Consider the following 20,140-nt stretch of genomic DNA (forward strand, 5'->3'; position numbering starts at 1 on the left):
ACTTCACTGAAGAAATGGTATTTTAACTTGAGTAGAGTTTTCCAGATGAAGATCAGGATTGGAGTGGGATGGGAAAGGGGAGGGAGGAAATATATGTTAGCAAAATCAAGGGTAACTGGCTGTTTAACTTGATCTGATTGTAGACTTACATTAGTAGTGGCCCTTCTTTGATTTTCTCATTGCATAAAAATGAGTCAGTTTCACAGATTATATTTCTTTGTTTACAAGAGGATTTTCTCTACAAGTCCTCTTGACTGTCCTCCTTCATTCTCCATCTTCCTTCCAGTCTTTTTTCCTTCTAAATGTATTTAGCGCCTACTTTCTGCCAGGCCCAGTGCAAGGCACAGGGGTGCAGACAAGAATTTGATAACCCCTGCCATCAAGAAGTTCTGTCGTCCAGTGTGAGATCCTGTGGCTTTCTTCTCCTCCCCTTAGCCCTTTACCAGATGTCTAATTTTTAAGGCTTTGCAGAAAGCATAAAAAAAGCAAAGAGGAAGTATGAACAACGTCTGTATTGTGAAGCTGAGATGATACTTGACTCACTCAGAAAGTCTTTTTTGTTCACAGATAACAATTGGTGTATATGATCCCTGTAACTTAGCCCAGTACCCTGGATGGCCTTTGAGGAATTTTTTGGTCCTAGCAGCCCACAGATGGTATTTACAAGAGTGTGTGTCTGTCTGTCTGTCTGCCTTTGTCAGTATGTGTTTTACAATGTGTCTGTTTCTATTTGTATCTCTGTTTTCCTAAATGCTTTTCTTTTTTTTCATTTTGAGCATGGAAACCAGGTAATCAATAAATCAGTCATAACCCAATTTCCATACTAGTGAACTTTAAGCAGGTCTGTTAGGGACCTGCATACTCTGATCATTCTATACTAAAGATGTTTTAGCGTATGGTAGAGTTGGTAGCCAGAGGTCCTGACACAAATTCTGTAGCCCTCCCTTCTAGCTGTCTGGGTTTCTTTCAGATAGGATTTTCCTACTGCTGTCATTCTCCATTTTTCTTAACCCTAAAACAGTTAAAACAGAGGATATCTTAAAAGCCAATATATATTTGAAAAGATGCCCAACATCATGTCATTAAGGAAATAAAAATTAAAACCATAATGAGATGCTACTACATATCCACCAAAAGTATTTAACAAAAACGTCCATACCAAGTGTTGTCGAAGATGTGGAGCAAATATGGCTGGAAAAATGTTGGGCAGTATCTACCAAAATTAAAAATATCTATAGCTCAGCAATGTTACTCTCAAGTATATTACTCACTGAAATACATACATAGATAGAAGCAAAACACATATACAAGAATGTTTACAGAAGCATTATTCTCAATAACTAAAAACCGGGAATAGTCCACACGTTCTTCAATAATGAAATGAATAATAAATTTTAGTATATCCCTTACGATGAAATGCCATATTACAATGAATCTGAGTGAACTATTAATACAGAAATCAACATGGATAAATTTTAAAAACATAGTATTAAGTGAAATAAGTTGGACCTAAAATAATACATACTCTATGATTCCATTTATGTAAAGTTAAAATAGGCAAAACCAATATATGGACTTAGAGTAGTTGTTACTTTTGAAGGCAGTGGTTAATGACTGAGAGAAGGCATGAGACAGCCTTCTTTATACTTGGGATTTGTGTAATGTGTCTGCTTTACTTAAATAAAAATGTTTACTTAAAAAATGAAGATAGATAAATTATAGATTGTGCTCTGAGGGAGACAATCCACAATTATCCAGGTGATAAGTCTGCACAGTGCAAATGGGCTTCCTAACTACTGACTGAGGTACTACTGCTTAATATGGAAGTTCAGATGGGGAGAGCGGAGGGAACCAAAAGAACCCACGTCTTAAGAGTTTTTTTCAAAAAGTCTTGTGAGCATTTTTTCCTTGCATTTAAAAGATTTATTTGTCAGAATTATTTATGTGCAATATGACTGTAATATAAAATTCACCTAGAAAGAAATCACAGCCAATTCACTGTTCAGTCTCTAAACTCTTGGACAGAGGAGCCATATATGAATATGTTCAAAAGAGTTAAGGCCATCTCCTGTGGGTATCAGAGAGGCATAATTACAATGCATTGAATTCTCTCCAACTGGTTTGCTGAAGCTCTTATATGAGCTTTTTCTTTTCCTTCCTTTAAAAAAAATAATAAATAAATAAAAATCCGGGCATGACAACAGGAGTAGCAGTTTCCAGTCTGTTGAAGTTCTTTGCTTCCGTGACCGTACCATGCAGGGGGCGCGAGACGTTGCCCACAGCATCATCTTCGAAGTGAAGCTTCCAGAAATGGCATTTAGCCCAGGTAATTTGCCGGTCTTTGAAAATGCATATAATTATCATTTATCAGAAACGGAACCAGGTTTACTTTCTTTTCATCCCTTCACAATGGCAGAAGAAAGGAAGAGAAAAGTACAACTTGTACCTCTTTGCCAATGCAGACATCTGCTTCGAACAGAGGGCACGCTCTGCTATTCAGACTGGAACAAAGGCAAAGATTGTGACCAGGAAATTTTCTCTAGGCAGTTTTTTCAGTCTTCAGGATTTGTTCCCCTCTACTCCCGCTGTTTTCAATTTTACTTTTGTTTAACACGAAATATTTATTCCTGTCCATTCTTAAAGGAAGGATGAAGTGTTAATGCACTTAAATATTTGTTTGTTCTATAGTTTAAAGTTGTATGTGATCCTGTTCTCTATATAGTAAACCAGTCAGCAAAAATGCCATTTCTCCTTCCACATTTAAAATCTTCATTTGATCCTTATATGACAACTATCAGCTTTTATCCCCATTTGCTAAATTCAGAAACTTAGACTGAGAGACATTTTATCTATAGAGAGATATATGTGTGTGTGTGTATATATATACATATATATATTTTTACATATGTCACAGAGATGGAATACATACTCAAGTTTGAGTAAAATAAGGATATAATGCCCAGCTCTGGAAATATTTCTTATCAGGAATCCACGTCCTATGTCAAAGTCAGAGCACAATGTCTGGCACATAGTAGGTGCTTAATAAATGTCATATAAATTTCCTAGCTCGCAGAAAGCCCAGCACTTTATACTTCTTGCCAGAATAATTCCTCAGCTCTTCGTGATTTGTATGCTTTTGAGAGTACTTTCACAACATATATTATTATTATTATTTTTGAGGCAGAGTCTAACTTTGTCACCCAGGCTGGAGTGCAGTGGCATGATCTCGACTCACTGCAACCTCCACGTCCCAGGTTCAAGTGATTCTCCCGCCTTGACCTCCCAAGAAGCTGGGATTACAGGAGCCTGCCACCACGCCCAGCTAATTTTTGTATTTTTAGTAGAGACAGGTTTCACCATGTTGGTCAGACCGGTCTTGAACTCCTAACCTCAAGTGATCCACCCACCTTGGCCTCCCAAAGTGCTGGGATTACAGGTGTGAGTCACCAAGCCTGGCCTCACATATATTATTTAACTTCTTGTTCCTCACACCATCCTGATGGTTCCAAGGCACATTTCTTTCCTTATGCCATAGATATGCCTTAAAATGTGTGTGTGTGATGGGGGAGGTGGTATCAAAATCTCTTTCAAGGCTGGGCGTGGTGGGTCATGCCTGTAATCCCAGCACTTTGTGAGGCTGAGGCAGGTGGATCATCCGAGGTTAGGAGTTCGAGATTGGCCTGACCAACAAGGCGAAACTCCGTCTCTACTAAAAATACAAAAATGAGCCAGGTGTGGTGGCGGGCGTCTGTAATCCCAGCTACTCAGGAGGCTGAGGCGGGAGAATCACTTGAACCTGGGAGGTGGAGGTGTAGTGAGCCTATTGCGCTGCTGTACTGTAGCCTGGGTGACAGAGCAAGACTCTGTCTCAAAAAAAAAAAAAAAATCTCTTCTGAGATATCTTTTCTAGAGTGCTAAAGTCAAAAGAATTCAGGACTGGCCCACATGACATTTTTTCAGCAATTCTGTGCTCTAACATGGATGTCTTTACAGACTTCTCTGAAAGATTGACAGAGTACTTCCGTTTGATCAAAGGACGATGCTGCTTTTCAGTTTAGAGCCTTTGCCTTTCTGCTCTTTAGATATTTGCATTGGATGTAGCACCCTCTTCTGGCAAATTATAAAATAGCTCCTGTGTAATGTTAATTTACATGCTGTACCTTTGTTTTATTAAACCACACTTAAAGATAGTCGCAGGGGTATCCAATCTTTTGGCTTCTCTTGGCCACACTGGAAGAAGAATTGTCTTGGACCACAAATAAAATACACTAACACTAACAATAGCTGATGAGCAAAAAAAAAAGAAAAAAGCAAAAAAATCTCATAATGTTTTAAGAAAGTTTATGAATTTGTGTTGGGCCACATTCAAAGCCGTCCTGGGCCGCGGGTTGGATAAGCCTGGTCTTGGGGAACGAGGTGAGAGTTAACTAAAAAGTAATGTGGGTCTGGTCTGTGTGTCTGACAAGCTGCCAGGCACTTTCCATGAGGCAATCACTTAATTCTGCCAACCGCTCTGCGGAGTGGCAGTTTTCTTTCCACTTTTATGACAAAGTCACTGAGTTATTCTTACATCCTACTCTATGATAAGGCTCATGCTTGATGATGCTGACATTTTTTTTTTCTTTTTTTGAGATGGAGTCTCGCCCTGTCACTTGGGGCTTGAGTGCAGGTTCGCTTGTTGGCCAGGCTCGAACCCCTGACCTCGTGATCTGCCAGCCTCAGCCTCCCGAAGTGCTGGGATTACAGGAGTGAGCCACTATGCCCAGTCCCTTTTTTTTTTTTTTTTTTTTTGAGACAGAGTCTCGCTCTATCACCTAGACTGGAGTGCAGTGGCAGGATCTCAGCTCACTGCAACCTCTGCCTCCTGGGTTCAAGCAATTCTCCTGCCTTAGCCTCCTGAGTAGCTGGGACCACAGGCGCATGCTGCCACAGCTGGCTTTTTTTATGTGTTTAGTTGAGACGGGGTTTCCCCGTGTACCCAGGCTGGTCTTGAACTCCTGAGCTCAGGCAATCTGCCTGCCTCAGCCTCCCAAGGTGCTAGGGTTACAAGCGTGAGCTGATGCTGACATTTAAACCTAGGAACCACACCTTACATTTCCATCTGAAAAAGGTTTTCTGTCGTCCAATAATGCCTTTAACATATCTTCTTTATGCCTGATATTTAATGTAGGTTATTTAGCTTAGGAAAGGCAAATGAATTTCCTGTTTTTCATGTAAATTAATATGTTCCCTCTTAACTGTAAATAAAACTTTATGGTAAATACAGCTTTATAAAGAATTTTTCTATATCATAATGTAAACTGAAAATATAAGTATGGTTGTACTTTTCAGTACTTTTAAGACATCCCATACTTGCCATGGTAATGGTATAAGGAGTATTATTTTAAATTATTTTATTTTATTTTATTTTTTGTGATAGGGTCTCGACCTGTCACCCAGGCTGGAGTGCAGTGGCAAAATCATAGCTCACTGTAGTCCTGACCTCCCAGGCTCAAACCATCCCCCCAGCTTAGCCTCCCGAGTAGCTGGGACTACAGGCATGTGCTACCACACCTGACTAATTTTTGTATTTTTTGCAGAGACAGGGTTTCACTAGGTTGCCCAGGCTGGTCTTGAACTCCTGGGCTCAAGCAATCCTCTAACCTCAGCCACCCAAAGTGCTGGGACTACAGGTGTGAGCTACCTTGTGCAGTCGTGGAGTATTATTTTAAATATCCTATGTCTTCCTTTGCTTCCTCATGGTGTGTTACAGCTCTGGCACCTGGTGGAGGAAGATGGCAGACACTACTGAGGGTAGGGATTCCATCATCTTAACTCTGGTTTTTCCTGTGCTCCTCCTGCTTGCTGACTATGGGAGACAGCACCCAGTTTTTCCCTAAAAGATATTTTCTTGGCCAGTCACGGTTGTTCACGCCTGTAATCCCAGCATTTTGGGAGGCCAAGGCAGGCGGATTATGAGGTCAAGAGATCGAGACCATCCTGGCCAATGTGGTGAAACCCCATCTCTACTAAAAATATAAAAATTAGCTAGGCCTGGTGGCGCGCACCTGTAGTCCCAGTTACTCAGGAGGCTGAGGCAGGAGAATTGCTTGAACCCGGGAGGCGGAGGTTTTAGTGAGCCAAGATAGGTGCCACTTTACTCCAGCCTGGCAAGAGAGCAAGACTCCGTCTCAAAAAACATATATATATATATGTTTATATTTTTTTATATGTATTATATATTTATCATTTAATTTGGTGTATGTCTTATAGGTACAGATTATATGGAGGCAGGTATGGTAAATCAAATACTATTGCCATATGTGGTATTTTTTTCATTATTAAGTTTAAGGAGCATCTGAGTTTCTTAGAAATGGCTATAGCCTTTATTATTATTATTTTTTTTTTTTTTGAGAGATGAGGTCTTCTTATGTTGCCCAGGCTGGCCTTGAACTCCTGAGCCAATCCTTCCTCCTGCAATCTTTCCTCCTGCCTTGGCCACCCAAGTAGCTGGGACTACAGACATGAGCCCAGCATCTGTAACCTTTCGAGTATAGAGAGCTTTTAATTGAAAGTATGTTTTATTTTTGTCTAATAATTTCTTACCTGTAACAAGAGAAAACCTAGGCTGGAGTTATGGATTACAGTACTAGACTATGATTCTGTAGTTCTTGTCAAGTTCCTGTGCTATATATCAGGGACACATTAAAAAAGAAACAAAAAAACTTGTATTTTCCGTTCAGGGTATATGTGATTTGTTATATAGGTACACTTGTTTCACAGGGGTTTGTTGTACTGATTATTTGATCACCCAGGTACTAATACCTAGTACCTAGTATTTTTTCCGATCCTCTCCCTCCTCCCACCCTTCACCCTCAAGTAGGCCCCAGTGTCTGTTGTTCCCCTTTGTGTCCATGAGTTCTCATCATTTAGCTCCTACTTACAACTAAGAACATGCAGTATTTGGTTTTCTGTTCCTGCACTAGTTTGCTAAGGATAATGGCCTCAGCCTCCATCCATGTTCCTGCAAAAGACATGATCTCATTCTTTTTTATGGCCGCATAGTATTTCATAGTGTATGTGTACCACATTTTCTTTATCCAGTCTGTCACTGATGGGCATTTAAACTGATTCCATGTCTTTGCTGTTGAGAGACACATTTTTAATTCAATCTAAGAATAGTAATAATATCAAACAAAATATCAATTAGTAGCAAGTGGGAACTATTTCTTTTCCCCACAGAAAAACAATTCTGAAGTCTTAACCTCTTCATGAAACTCAAATCTGACTGGGTGTGGTGGCTCATGCCTGTAATCCCAGCTGCTCCAGAGGCTGAAGCTGGAGGATCACTTGAGCCCAGGAGTTAAAGACCAGCTTCAGCAACAAAGCAAGACCCTGTCTCAAACAAGAAAACTCTATTATTTCAGTTTTAATTTTTCATGGCATTAAAAAATACCGCATTAGAGTGCCCAATTTAAAATGGGGAAGGACGTTTGCTTTCTGGCTTCTTACTGTGAATGATACCCCCAGCCAAACTGGGGCCCAAGTAGCTTTCAAGGATAATTGGCCCTATGGTTTCTCATTGGTCACCCTATCCCAGAAACAAAAGATCGTGTAAAGGGAATCTCAATACCTTCTAGGTCCCATAATTATATTGGGCAATACTATTTTTTTTTTTAATGTCAAAAGCTAAAAAGTTTCCCAAGGAAAGGAAAATTGCGATCTTGAGAGAAATTCAGAAGTAGGAGAATGGACAAAGAAAACCAGTGTACAGGCTGGGTGTGGTAACTCACGCCTGTAACCCCAGCACTTTGAGAGGCTGAGGCGGGTGAATCACGAGGTCAGGAGATCGAGATCATCCTGGCTAACACGGTGAAGCATCATCTCTACTAAAAATACAAAAAATTAGCCGGGTGTGGTGGCGGGCACCTGTAGTCCCAGCTACTCAGGAGGCTGAGGCAGGAGAATGGAGGAAACCTGGGAGGCGGAGCTTGCAGTGAGCCAAAATCATGCCACTGCACTCCAGCCTGGGCGACAGAGCAAGACTCTGTCTCAACAAAAAAAAAAAAAAGAAAAAACCAGCATACAATTAGAAACAAAATTAAAATTCCCCCTCCCAGTCCCATACATCTTAATTTCAAGTCAAGGAGTTTCTGTTCCTGCAGAGTCTGTTGCTTAAGGCAGACTGGAGGTGATGCTGGAAGTGTAGGCTGTGGCGGGGTGAATTTCTTGCTTAAGAGTTCAGGCTTTATTGTAAGCAGTGGGAATTCAATGAGAAAGGGGGAGCAGCATAGGTCCTGAGATGTAGGCAGCCCAAGAGGTTGGGTGGATCCACTAGCAAGATTTACAAGGCTGTGGTTCCACCAAGGCAAGCAGAGCTTTCATTAACATGAGAAGGATGCAGGCGTGTCCTACAAAGCAATTGAGATGTTTAAGAGAATTTTGCAACAGTAGAATAGAGCAGTGTTTCCTTTGAGATTGTAATTGGTATACAGGGAAATGAAGGGAGATACGGAGAGCCATGTAAGTTTGGGAAACACAAAGCCAAGTCAAATCTCGTGGGTTCTGTACTGCAGGTTTCTCAGAGCTTTTATCTCCCTCATGTGCCATGTGAATGGCCACGTTTGAGTGGTATTGGGGGGCTGGAGATAGAAGATAGATATAAGTATAGAAGCATTTCCCAAGTCTGTTTAGCTACAGGATCCTTATCCTCTGAGATTATTGAATAGGACACACTTTGGGAACTGCTAGAATTGGAATTAATTGGAGTTACAGAGGCTACCATAGCAGGGATTAAAAGGACAGCGGGGAAGGGAGAAGTCAGGGAAGGGAAAGTTCTGAATGGATAAAGATGAAGTTAAAGGAAAGGGCAGCTTAATCAAAGGACAGTCACCTTGGACTATGACCTGCTCACAGGTGCAGTGACAGAAAGGCTGAGCAGGGGGACATGGTAAGGATGAGCAACAGAAGGTACAAACTGAATTTAAAGATTCAGATCCCAATAGGAACTTCAGTGAAGGTGTGCTGCAGTTACATTGGCTTGGCTTGCTTAGATAGAAGCCTCAGTGGGGTTATACCTACCCCAGATAAGACTGTCCTTTTTTTTTTTTTCAGCAATTTCCAGTAACAGTGAAAGTTGAGGCACCTTGGGCCAGAGTTGAGGACTATTTCAGAAGCTCCTGTACAGGAAGATTGCTTGGGTTTGATGGTCCCTAAACAAGACTCCCAGTAGTTGAGAAAGATTGGGAGGCAACTGTAGCAAGTCCATGGAAATTCAGGCCCTCAAGTCTCTTTTAGAAAGAAGCAAACCAAAAGCTTGTCAATGCATGGGCCATTATGAATGTCAATCCTTTTTATGCAAGGTCGCTGCTTGATCTGTTTTTATTCTTCCCTCCTTCATTAAGCTTTGTGTTTTATTTGCCTTAAGATTGTCCTAAAGCAGTTGGATGGGAAAAGAACCAGAAAGGAGGCATGGGACCAAGGATGGTGAACCTCAGTGAATGTATGGACCCTAAAAGGTAGATTTGGGAAGCTGTTTTCTCCAGTCAGGCTTTTTGTAACCAAGACACACACCAAGTTCTGTCAGGCCAACACAACATTGTGTAATTCAGCCCAGGGGGTGCCAGTCACGCTGCCATGTGTTATCCTGCTCTTTAATTGAAGTTTGGTTGTGAGAATTAATATTAACAATGCATATCCTGAAGGGCAGACTGTTCGTCTGTTCTAGACATTTTAAATTTTGTTCCTGTTTCAAGCTCATGCTCTCAGACCACCAGTGTACCTGTACTGTCTTTCAGTCCTTTATGCATTGTCCTCTGGCTTGGTCCTGTTGGCCCACTTCTCCCTGTGCCCCAGACGGAGTCTTGCTCTGCACAGGCTGGAATACAAAGGCGCGATCTCTGCTCACTGCAAGCTCCGCCTCCTGGGTTCAAGCGATTCTTCTGCCTCAGCCTCCTGAGTAGCTGGGATTACAGGCACACGCCACCACACCCAGCTAATTTTTTGTATTTTATAGGGACAGGGTTTCACTGTGTTGCCCAGGCTAGTCTCGAACTCCTGACCTCGTGATCCACCTGCCTCGGCCTCCCCAAGTGCTGGGATTACAGGCATGAGCCACCACGCCCAGCCCTTATTGGCCTACTTTGAAGGATATTAGAAGAATTATTTCATGGAAACCACTATTGTATTTAAGGTCGAATCTGAGTGCACTCTTTTTGTTTGTTTGTTTGTTTGTTTGAGACAGTTTCGCTCCTGTTGCCCAGGCTGGAGTGCAATGGCATGATCTCGGCTCACTGCAACCTCCGCCTCCCGGGTTCAAGCGAATCTCCTGCCTCAGCCTCCTGAGTAGCTGGGATTACAGGCGCCTGCCACCACACCCAGCTAATTTTTATGTTTCTGGTAGAGACAGGGTTTCACCATGTTGGCTAGGCTGGTCTCGAACTTTTGACCTCAGGTGATCCACCTGCTTCGGCCTCCCAAAGTGCTGAGATTACAGGGGTGAGCCACTGCCTGGCCTGAGTGCATTCTTTATTAAGGAGATATATGAGATAAATTTCTGTTTTCAGTACTAGGAAAAACTTTCCTCTTAATCAAATGGTGTGTTTTTATTCGTGGACACCATGATTCCTATAACTGGTCATGCTCTTCCCTTTTCACCTTGGCTGCTGGAACTCGGTGTCAAATTTGTGGCCCCCTCATTGCAGAGGACTCCAATAGCATGCTGTTGGGTGGGAACCTTTCTCCTCCTTGCTTACCCTCCAGCTTCGTTTTCTTTTTCATTTGATCTGAATTTTGTTATTATTTCTTATTTTCTCACATAGCCACTTGAAATCTTTCAGAACAAGATTATTGCACAAATGAGAGACTGAATAAGTAAATCTCTCCTTTTCTAGGTTAGCTGAGTCATCAGTGAATCTAAATCTCAAACTGATGTGTTGGAGATTGGTTCCTACTTTAGACTTGGACAAGGTTGTGTCTGTCAAATGTCTGCTGCTTGGAGCCGGCACCTTGGGTTGCAATGTAGCTAGGACGTTGATGGTAAGTAGGAAGTGGGGGGTGCAAATGGCACCTTTGAAATTGTAGCTTCTCTTCTTGTTTTACTCTTCATGATTGCCTTCCATCTCCCAGCTCTCCATCTCCTCCATCTCTCCCTCCCTTCCTTTTTCCTTTTCTTATCTTTTTAAGTGTAAAAGAAATACAAGCTTTTATCATCAGATAGAAACAGAAAGTCCTCCACACCCATCGCAAGTCCCATTTCCTGTTAAGCTGACTTTGTAGATTAGTATGCAGCCTCTTTCCCAGATGTTATTGTAGACATATCTAAATATAGAGAAATGTTTATCTTTGCTGATATATATTTATATTTATAAAAATTAGATCATAGCATACTATCTATAACAGGTTTTTATTTTTAACTAGATAGAAAAATGACTGTGGCTACCTTTCTGTGTTTCCATAGTATGTATATGTGGTATGTGTTTCCATAGTATGTATATGTGGTATTTTGTTTATGACTGTGTTCTTTATTTAATCAATTTCAGGTTACTTTCTATTTTTTTCTATTAGATATTGTTCTCTGTTAGAGAACATTCTTATACTTGTATGTTTATTCATCCATAGGATGTTTTTTTTTTTAGGAAGAAAGTGCTAGTCATAGAATTGCTATGTTAGAGAGAGTTTAGAATTTGAATGTAAATATTTTATTTATGTTTGTCATTAATTTTTTTTTTTTTTTTTGAGACAAAGTCTCACACTGTCGTCACCCAGGCCGCAGTGCAGTGGCATGATCTCAGCTCACTGCAACCTCCGCCTCCTGAGTTCAGCGATTCTCCTGCCTCAACTTCCTGAGTAGCTGGGGCTACAGGTGTACACCACTACACCTGGCTAATTTTTGTATTTTTAGTAGAGACAGGGTTTCGCCATGTTGTCCAGGTTGGTCTTGAACTCTTGTGCTCAAGTGATCTGCCTGCCTTGGCCTCCCAAAGTGCTGGGTTTACAAGTGTGAGCCACCACGCCTGGTCAAAAATTTTTTTCAAACGAAATTGCCTTCCAAAAATGTTACACATATGAGACACAGAACTTTTTTCCACACTCTTGCCAAAATTGGATATGTCAACTTTTGAAATCTCAGTCAGTTAAGTAACATTTATTGTTTGAATTTGCATTTCTTTAATTAGCAAGGGTGAGTTTAATTTTATTTCTTTTGTGAGTTTTATTTTTTTGATTCATGTTCTTTGGGTTGTGTCTTTTATTGATTTAGAGTTCTTTTTATTGGGGCAATTAACCTTTTTTCTGTATTATGATGCAAATGTTTTTCTCAGTTTATCTAAGGTATCTTTAGCCATATAAAAGTTTTTTTCAGCTTTATGTTATTATATGTATCAGTCTTTTCCTTCGTGGCTTATGGAACTCTTGTTTTTATGTTAGAGCTTTATGAATATGGAAATTTTTTGGTTATATGATGAGGGGTAAAGATCTAGCTACTTTTGCACAAAATGGATTGTTGTTTTAATGGCATTTATTCGGTAATCTAAAACATTTTTCTGTCTTTATCAAATGCTAAACCCCCTTACATACCTGAGTCTCTATGGATTCTCTATTTTGACTCATTGATCTATTTTTTTATTCCTATATTCATACTCACTGTTTTAGTTGAAATTACAATGAATTTATAGATAAATTAGAAGGAATTGATGTATTTTTATGACATTAATCCTTAGTTCTGGGAGCATGGTGTATCTCTTAATTAGATCATCTTTATCTTTCAGTAGTATTTTCTTTATATAGGCCTTGCATGTATCTAATTTAGTTTAAATATGGTATTTCTACATATTTAATGATGTTTTTTCCTTTAGAGATATTTTCTCCCATTAAACTTTCCAGTTGACTATTACTGGGATGTAGGAAAAATAGTGAATTTTGCATATTTATCTTTGGCCATCTTTCTAAGCTCTCTTAGTTCTAAGAGTTTTTTATTCTTTTGTAGCTTAATAGTATTCCTCACCAACACTTATATCTTTCTTTTCCTTGTCTTATAAGACTGGGTAGAACTCCACAGTTATGTAGACGAATGGCAGTGAGAGTGTTATCTTTGTTTTGTTGCTGACTTTAATGAGAGCAACATTAAAGTCATTAAAATATTGAAACTCTTGTTTTGACCTTTAATTTTGATATTGGTTTCTGGTAAGTGTTCTTTATAATTTAAAGAAGCTGATTTCTGCTTCTGCATGTTTATATCAGAAATGTTGAGCTTTATTAACTACGTTTATCAAGACAAAGTATTCTAATGTTGAACATTCCTAGAATAAACCCTATTTGTACACGGTATCTTATTCTTCTCATATACCCTTGATTTCAATTAGTAATGTTTTGTTTTTAAATGTTACATCTCGCCCGGGTACGGTGGCTCACACGTGCAATCCCAGCAGTTTGGGAGGCCAAGGTGGGTGGATCCTTTGAGTCAGGAGTTTGAGACCAGCCTGGACAACATGGCGAAATCCCATCTCTACAAAAAAACAAAAAAACAAAAATTAGCCAGGCTGTGGTGGCGCGTGCCTGTAGTTGCAGCTGCTTGGGAGCTGAGATGGGAGGATTGCCTCAGTCCAGGAGGTTTGAGGCTATAGTGAGCTAAGATCGTACCACTGCTCTCCAGTCTGGGTGACAGAGCAAGACACTGTCTCAATCAACCAATTAATTAATCAATAAATTTTACATCTCACTTCATAAGTCAAATTGGTTTATCGTCATATTATTCCCTGTTCTATCTGTATATTTTATAGCTACATTATGCTAGCTTTATAAAATAAACTTAAAACGTTCTGCCTTTTTCTAAGCTCCAGAACAGTTAAAATAAATGAATTGCCTGTTCCTTGATGGTTAAGTAAAATTCAGTTATAAATCCGTCTGGGCCTGATGCATTTAAGAATTTTGTTGGTTGGGGCAGTGGGGGTGCTGGAAATCTGTGAACTTCTACATGTGTTTCTGGGTTGACTCACCTTTTTAGATTTTGTACTGCTTTTCTAGCTTTAACAATTAATTGACATAAAATATATATGGTATTCTCTTATTTTTTAAATCTTTTTATCTTTTAAAAAATCTTTTCATATTCCTAATGTTGTATATTTGTGTTTTCTCTTTTTTTCTCATATTCAGTCTTGCTAGAGAAGCTTGTCTATTTTATCAGTCTTTTTGGAGCATTACTTTATTTATTCTATAATTTTTGTTTTCTGTCTCATTTTGCTTTCAGATTCATAAATATCTACTTTTATCTTTATTAATTTTTTCTTCCATCTGTGGAATTTATTTTACTGTCTTTTTCTAGGTTCTAGAATTAGTAGATGCTTAGATTTTCCTAATATTTTTCAAAATTGCAAAGTCAACATAAAGCCGTTATAGAAAATTTGTAAAGTATAAAAGTCATAAAGCAGAAAAGAAGACACTCATTTTCCTACTGCTTTTTCACTTGTTACTTTTCAGTGTTTAATATGTATTTTAACATTTTATTAGATATATAATGTCCTTTATTAGATATATAATAATGTCCTTTGCTGTTACCAATTAACATGTCATTTTTATGCCTGTCTATGAGGCCTTCTTTTTATTTTTTGAGACAGGATCTGGCTTTGTTGCCCAGGCTGGACTGGACCTTGTGATCTTCCCACCTCGGCCTCCCGAGTAGTCGGGACTGCACGAGTTCACTGCAATGTCTGCTAAAGCTTTATGACTGTAGAATATGCCTTCTTCTATGATGAAACATAACTTACTGAACCCTTCTCCTAATGTTTAGCATTAACATTGTTTCCAATTTTTTACAATTGTAAATTGTGCTGCAAAGAACATCTTTGTGACTGCATCTTGGTCAGTATGTCAGATTACTTCTTCAGATAACTTGCTGGAAATAGGTCATAGGATATGGGTATTCTTAAGATTCTAGAAGCATACCGCCAAATTGCTTTCCGGAAAGATTAGACTGCTTTAACATTCTCAATCAGTAGGATGATTTTCTCCCTACCACATCCTCACCAGCATTGAGTATTGTGATTTTCTTTAATCTTTGCAGATTAGCCATTTAAACTGTGTAGCATTCCAGGAAACCAAAAGTTAAGTTTGTGCAAATACACCTGCATGTGACTAACCTATGGCATGTTTGTAATGTATCTAGCTTTCTTCCCACTACCCAGCACGTTCCCAGACTGCCTTCCTTGCTATCCACTCATCAGTTGCTTTAAGGAATGCAAAAATACTTCAGAAATAAACATTCCCAAAGCAAGCACAAGTGACTTTATTCTCCCTCCATGGTAGGTTGCTTAGATGATGAAAATAATTTACAAAACTGGGTGGGTAGACCAAAAGGTTACCAGTGGGCTTCAAAACAGCCCGTCTAACCTATACTTACGAAAGGCAGATTCTGGCCTGTTGTGCTCAACACTGAAAACGAATCTTGGGTCCTCGAGGGCTGGACCTCTGAACCTTCAATCTAATTGAGTCTCTCAGTTTCTAATGGAAAGATAATGAAATAAGAGAGACAGCAGAATCTTAGCCTTATAGCCAGTCATGGCAGGACATCTCTTAGCTCCGTATGCTTATTTATGATCTACTAAAATATACCCACTGTACCCTACCCCAAGAAGTAGGCAACTTCATTTGGTTGCCACTCTGGAGAGCTCATTCATTCCCACCATTAACCAGATGTATCCCTTAGGCAAATCACTTATCTTTCCTGGGCATCAGTTTCCATATCGGTAAAACAAAGTAGTTGGACTAAGGATTTTAGAGATCCCGTCTACCTTTAAAATTGTATGGTTTTATAAAACTGTTATAGGAGACATAACTGAAGCCTATAAAACCGTGAAAACTATTTCTAAGAATATAGACTTGTTCCCTAAATTCCAGATTATTAATAAGGCTTTGTCTCTTGAAGAAATGGTACAAAATGTTCTAAAATATCATACAGTGGGAAATAATTTGTGAGTCATTTTTTTGAGGAGTTCATTCAGGCTTTAAGTGAGCTTCAAGAGTAGTTATTTATATTTAATTATTCGTTAAGGGAAATCAAGGACATTTATGGGCTATTGCTAATCTTTTTAAAATGACAGCATAGACAATTCTTATGGGATTCACCTCCAAATCTTTGGTGGCACTGTCAAAAATAATGAATTATTAATCTGTCCCACTCTGACATTTTTTAGTCTCATTGCTCCAGTAAACCAGGCACTAAGTATATAATTATGTTGTTTTTTAAGGAAAGTCAACATTCTGTTTTTCGTAACCTGAATTTGCACAATTCAGTTTCTGAAGTTTCTTGTGTTTTGAGGTTCCCAAGCTTCTCCAAACCAATACTCCTTTTGAGATTTCAAGAGACAGCGCCCTGTGAAATGTTCATCAGAAACACACCATGATCTCCTGTTTCCACACAGGGTTGGGGCGTGAGACACATCACATTTGTGGACAATGCCAAGATCTCCTACTCCAATCCTGTGAGGCAACCTCTCTATGAGTTTGAAGATTGCCTAGTGGGTGGTAAGCCCAAGGCTCTGGCTGCAGCAGACCGGCTCCAGAAAATATTCCCCGGTGTGGTATGTTGATGCTTTTGCAGAGGTTTTCTGTTATATCTATAAATGTTTAAGTCTTGGGAAATGAGGCCCTTGTGGCATTGAAGAAAGAGAATCAGACATCTGTCACTTTCTACCAGCCACTCACCATGTGGCTCAGCCTCTGTTTCCTCATCTGAGAGAGGGATAAAAAAACATAACCTGCAATCCCAGTGTGTCTGCAGTTGGTTCCTTCTGGTGGGTTCTTGGTCTTGCTGACTTCAAGAATGAAGTTGCGGACTTTCACGGTGAGTGTTACAGCTCTTAAAGATGGTGTGTCTGGAATTTGTACCTTCAGATGTGTCCTGAGTTTCTTCCTTCCGGTGGGTTTGTGGGGTTCCTTCTGGTGGGTTCTTGGTCTTACTGACTTCAAGAATGAAGCTGCGGACCTTTGCGGTGAGTGTTACAGCTCTTGAAGATGGTATGTCTGGAGTTTGTTCCTTCAGATGTGTCTGGAGTTTCTTCCTTCTGCTGGGTTCATAGTCTCACTGACTTCAAGAATGAAGCTGCGGACTTTCGTGGCAAGTGTTATAGCTCTTAAAGGTGGTGCAGACCCAAAGAGTGAGCAGCAGCAAGATTTATTGTGAAGAGTGAAAGAACAAAGCTTCCACAGCGTGGAAGGGGACCCGAGCAGATTGCCACTGCTGGCTGGGATGGCCAGCTTTCATTCCCTTATTTGTCCCCACCCATGTCATGCTGATTGTTCCATTTTACAGAGTGTTGATTGGTCCGTTTCTCAGAGTGCTGACTGATGTGTTTACAAACCTTTAGCTAGACACAGAGCACTGACTGGTGTGTTTTTACAGAGTGCTGATTGGTGGGTTTACAATCCTTTAGACACAGAGTGCTGATTGGTGTGTTTTTACAGAGTGCTGATGGGTGTGTTTACAATCCTCTAGCTAGACACAGAGTGCTGATTGGTGCGTTTTTACAGAGTGCTGATTGGTGCATTTACAATCCTCTAGCTCGACAGAAAAGTTCTCCAAGTCCCCATTCGACCCAGGAAGTCCAACTGGTTTCACCTCTCACCAGCACTTTGGGAGGCTAAGGCAGGAGGCTCACTTGAGTCCAGGAGTTTGAGACCAGCCTGGGCAACATAGTGAGACCCCATCTCTGTAAAATACAATTAGCCAAGTGTGGTGATGGTGTGCACCTGTAGTCCCAGCTACGCTGGTAGCTGAAACAAAAGGATTGCTTAAGCCTGGGAGGTCAAGGCTGCAGTGAGCTGTGATCATGCCATTGCACTCAAGCCTAGGTGACAAAGCGAAACACTGTCTAAATAATATAATAATAATAATTAATCTTTCTCACATATTCTTGTGAAAATGAAATGAGGAATGTATGAAGAAATGGTTTGTACGTTGCAAAGCATTATGAGTTTAAGTTGAGGAATTTAGGAGTGTATATATTTTTATATCCTGCCTGGTTCCAAAGAGATTTGCAGTGGCTCAGATCTAAGATACTATTTTTCCTCTATCACCAAAATACTTGGTAGTTACTTAGTACAGATTTATGAAAATAAATTGAATGCAAGTCTTCATGTAGAAGAAAGATTGGGCTGAAAGTTTAGCTTTTTGCTCTAGCTGCTTCTGGTTTTTGAGTTATATCATTAGAAATACCAGATAACAAGAGAAAAGTCATTCAGCTCCTTTCATTTAAAATCTTGACAGTTTTCTTTTTTTAAGGTCAACCAGCAAACGATATTCTGCCTCTTGAATACTTAATTTATCTGACAGGAGTTAGATTAGGTGTCTCCAAAGCATTTGTTCATACTTAAAGTGCCAGAAGAGGTTGTCAGTCCTAACCAAAAAGAAAAAAAAAGCCCATTTTCTCAAAGTTTCTCTCTTTAGTCACTTTGTATTAGATTCATCCATTTTAAAAATCTTTGCTTTAGAAGCATTGTTAATGTTTTCATCCATTTCACTAGAGTCCCTGAGGAACATCATTTATTGGGTTTAACAGTATTGATTCACCACCCGCTATGTAGCCAGCTATGTGCTAGATGCTGAAAAAAATAAGTTGCAACCCTGTCATTGAGGAGCCATATTAGTTAGATTTCTGCTGGGACAATATTGCATATCACGCAATCCCAAAATCTCAGTGGCTTACAATTGCAAACATTTATTTCCTGTTCATGGATGTGCAGGTTGGCTGTGGTTCAGCTGTGTCACTAGGCTGAACTTACTCAATAAGCCGCATAACTTGGAGTCAGGTTCCAGTCCATTGTATTTGTTATTTTCAAAATCTAGGCTAAAGGAGGAATAGTCATTTGTGTCCTACTCTTCCTACGGTAGAAGGTTTAAGCTTAAAAGGGTTGGTAATTATTATGCCTTAAAGTCTTAGCTCAACAATGGTACAGTGTGATGTCTTCCATTTCTGTTACCAAAGCAAGTCACAGGATCAAGCCCAAAGTCATTGACATTAGTCAATGTACTCCTCCTAGTAGGAGGTCTTGCAAAGGTCACGTTGCAAAGAGTGAGGATATATAATTACTAGAGGGAGGAGGTGCCTATTTGGGAAGAATAATCCAGTCTAGGCTGTGCACAGTGGCTGAAGCTTGTAAACCCAGCGCTTTGGGAGGCTGAAGTGGGAGGAGATCGCTTAAGGCCAGAAGTTCGAGACCAGCCTGGGCAACCTAGTGAGACCCTAGCACACACACACACACACAAAGGAATAATCCAATCTATTATTGGAGAGTATTATGAACTCCCTTTAGGACCCAGACAGACCTGGCTTTGAACCTGAGCTCTGTCAGTTATTAGATGCCTCAAATTTTTGTTTACCCAAATCCTAGTCAAACCTGAGCTCTGTCAGTTATTAGATGCCTCAAATTTTTGTTTACCCAAATCCTAGTCATCGTCAGTGACACAATACAGTTCCCCCTTCCCACTGTTTATTTGTTTAGTTGTTCTATTACTTACTTGCGTGTCAAGTAGTGTATTTAAGACCTACTATGTTCCAGGGACAGGGGAACTAGACAGACATGTGGAGCTTAAAGTCTAGTGGGGGATGGTGATTAACAAATACTTTCACAAATACTTATCATTGTAATACATGCGGGAAGCAGGAGCTCAGTTGCCATGAGAATGTATAACAGATAGACCTGACCTAGATGAGGGGTGGACTGGGAAGACTTTTGAGGAAACAAACCCCTGAAGGATGAGTGGGAGTTAGCTAGGTTGAGGGTAGTGGAGCTGTCTGTACAAATGCCTGAGGTAGGATGAGCATGGTACTTTTGTGGAATTGGAAGAAAACCAGGGTGGCTGCAACATAGAAGTCAAAGAAGATGAGGAGGAAGAGAAGGCTGAGGTTGGAGCAAGGACCGCCATGCTGGGCCTGAGAGAGCAAGTCCAACTGTTCTTGGAAACAGCCCTCCGGCATCAAGCCTCTTCCTTCACACTTACATCGTGTTACTCTGTTTTCCTTGTTGGACTAGTAAGTCCCCCAGGCCAGGGTCCATGTCTTCTATACTTTTATTCTTATGCCTTATAAATAATAGTAGATAATATATACAACCCATTGAAGTACTAGTATAATTCATCACATTCATGAAAAATACTTGTGAAACTATT

General features: G+C 40.0%; 1 protein-coding gene across 1 annotated transcript in view; it reads left to right on the forward strand.

The window, feature by feature from the left end:
• The window catches only part of ATG7 (autophagy related 7), a 144,971-nt gene that overhangs the window by 48,276 nt on the left and 76,555 nt on the right, over window positions 1–20,140 (forward strand). The window contains exons 8-12 of the mRNA XM_011952509.1: window positions 568–656; window positions 2,205–2,326; window positions 9,407–9,497; window positions 10,872–11,016; window positions 16,395–16,553. Of these exons, the coding sequence (XP_011807899.1) occupies window positions 568–656; window positions 2,205–2,326; window positions 9,407–9,497; window positions 10,872–11,016; window positions 16,395–16,553 (606 nt within the window). The remainder of the gene's footprint in view (window positions 1–567; window positions 657–2,204; window positions 2,327–9,406; window positions 9,498–10,871; window positions 11,017–16,394; window positions 16,554–20,140) is intronic.

Source organism: Colobus angolensis, unplaced genomic scaffold (genome assembly GCF_000951035.1).
Source record: "Colobus angolensis palliatus isolate OR3802 unplaced genomic scaffold, Cang.pa_1.0 Scaffold34, whole genome shotgun sequence".
In the NCBI taxonomy this organism is placed as follows: Eukaryota; Metazoa; Chordata; class Mammalia; order Primates; family Cercopithecidae; genus Colobus; species Colobus angolensis.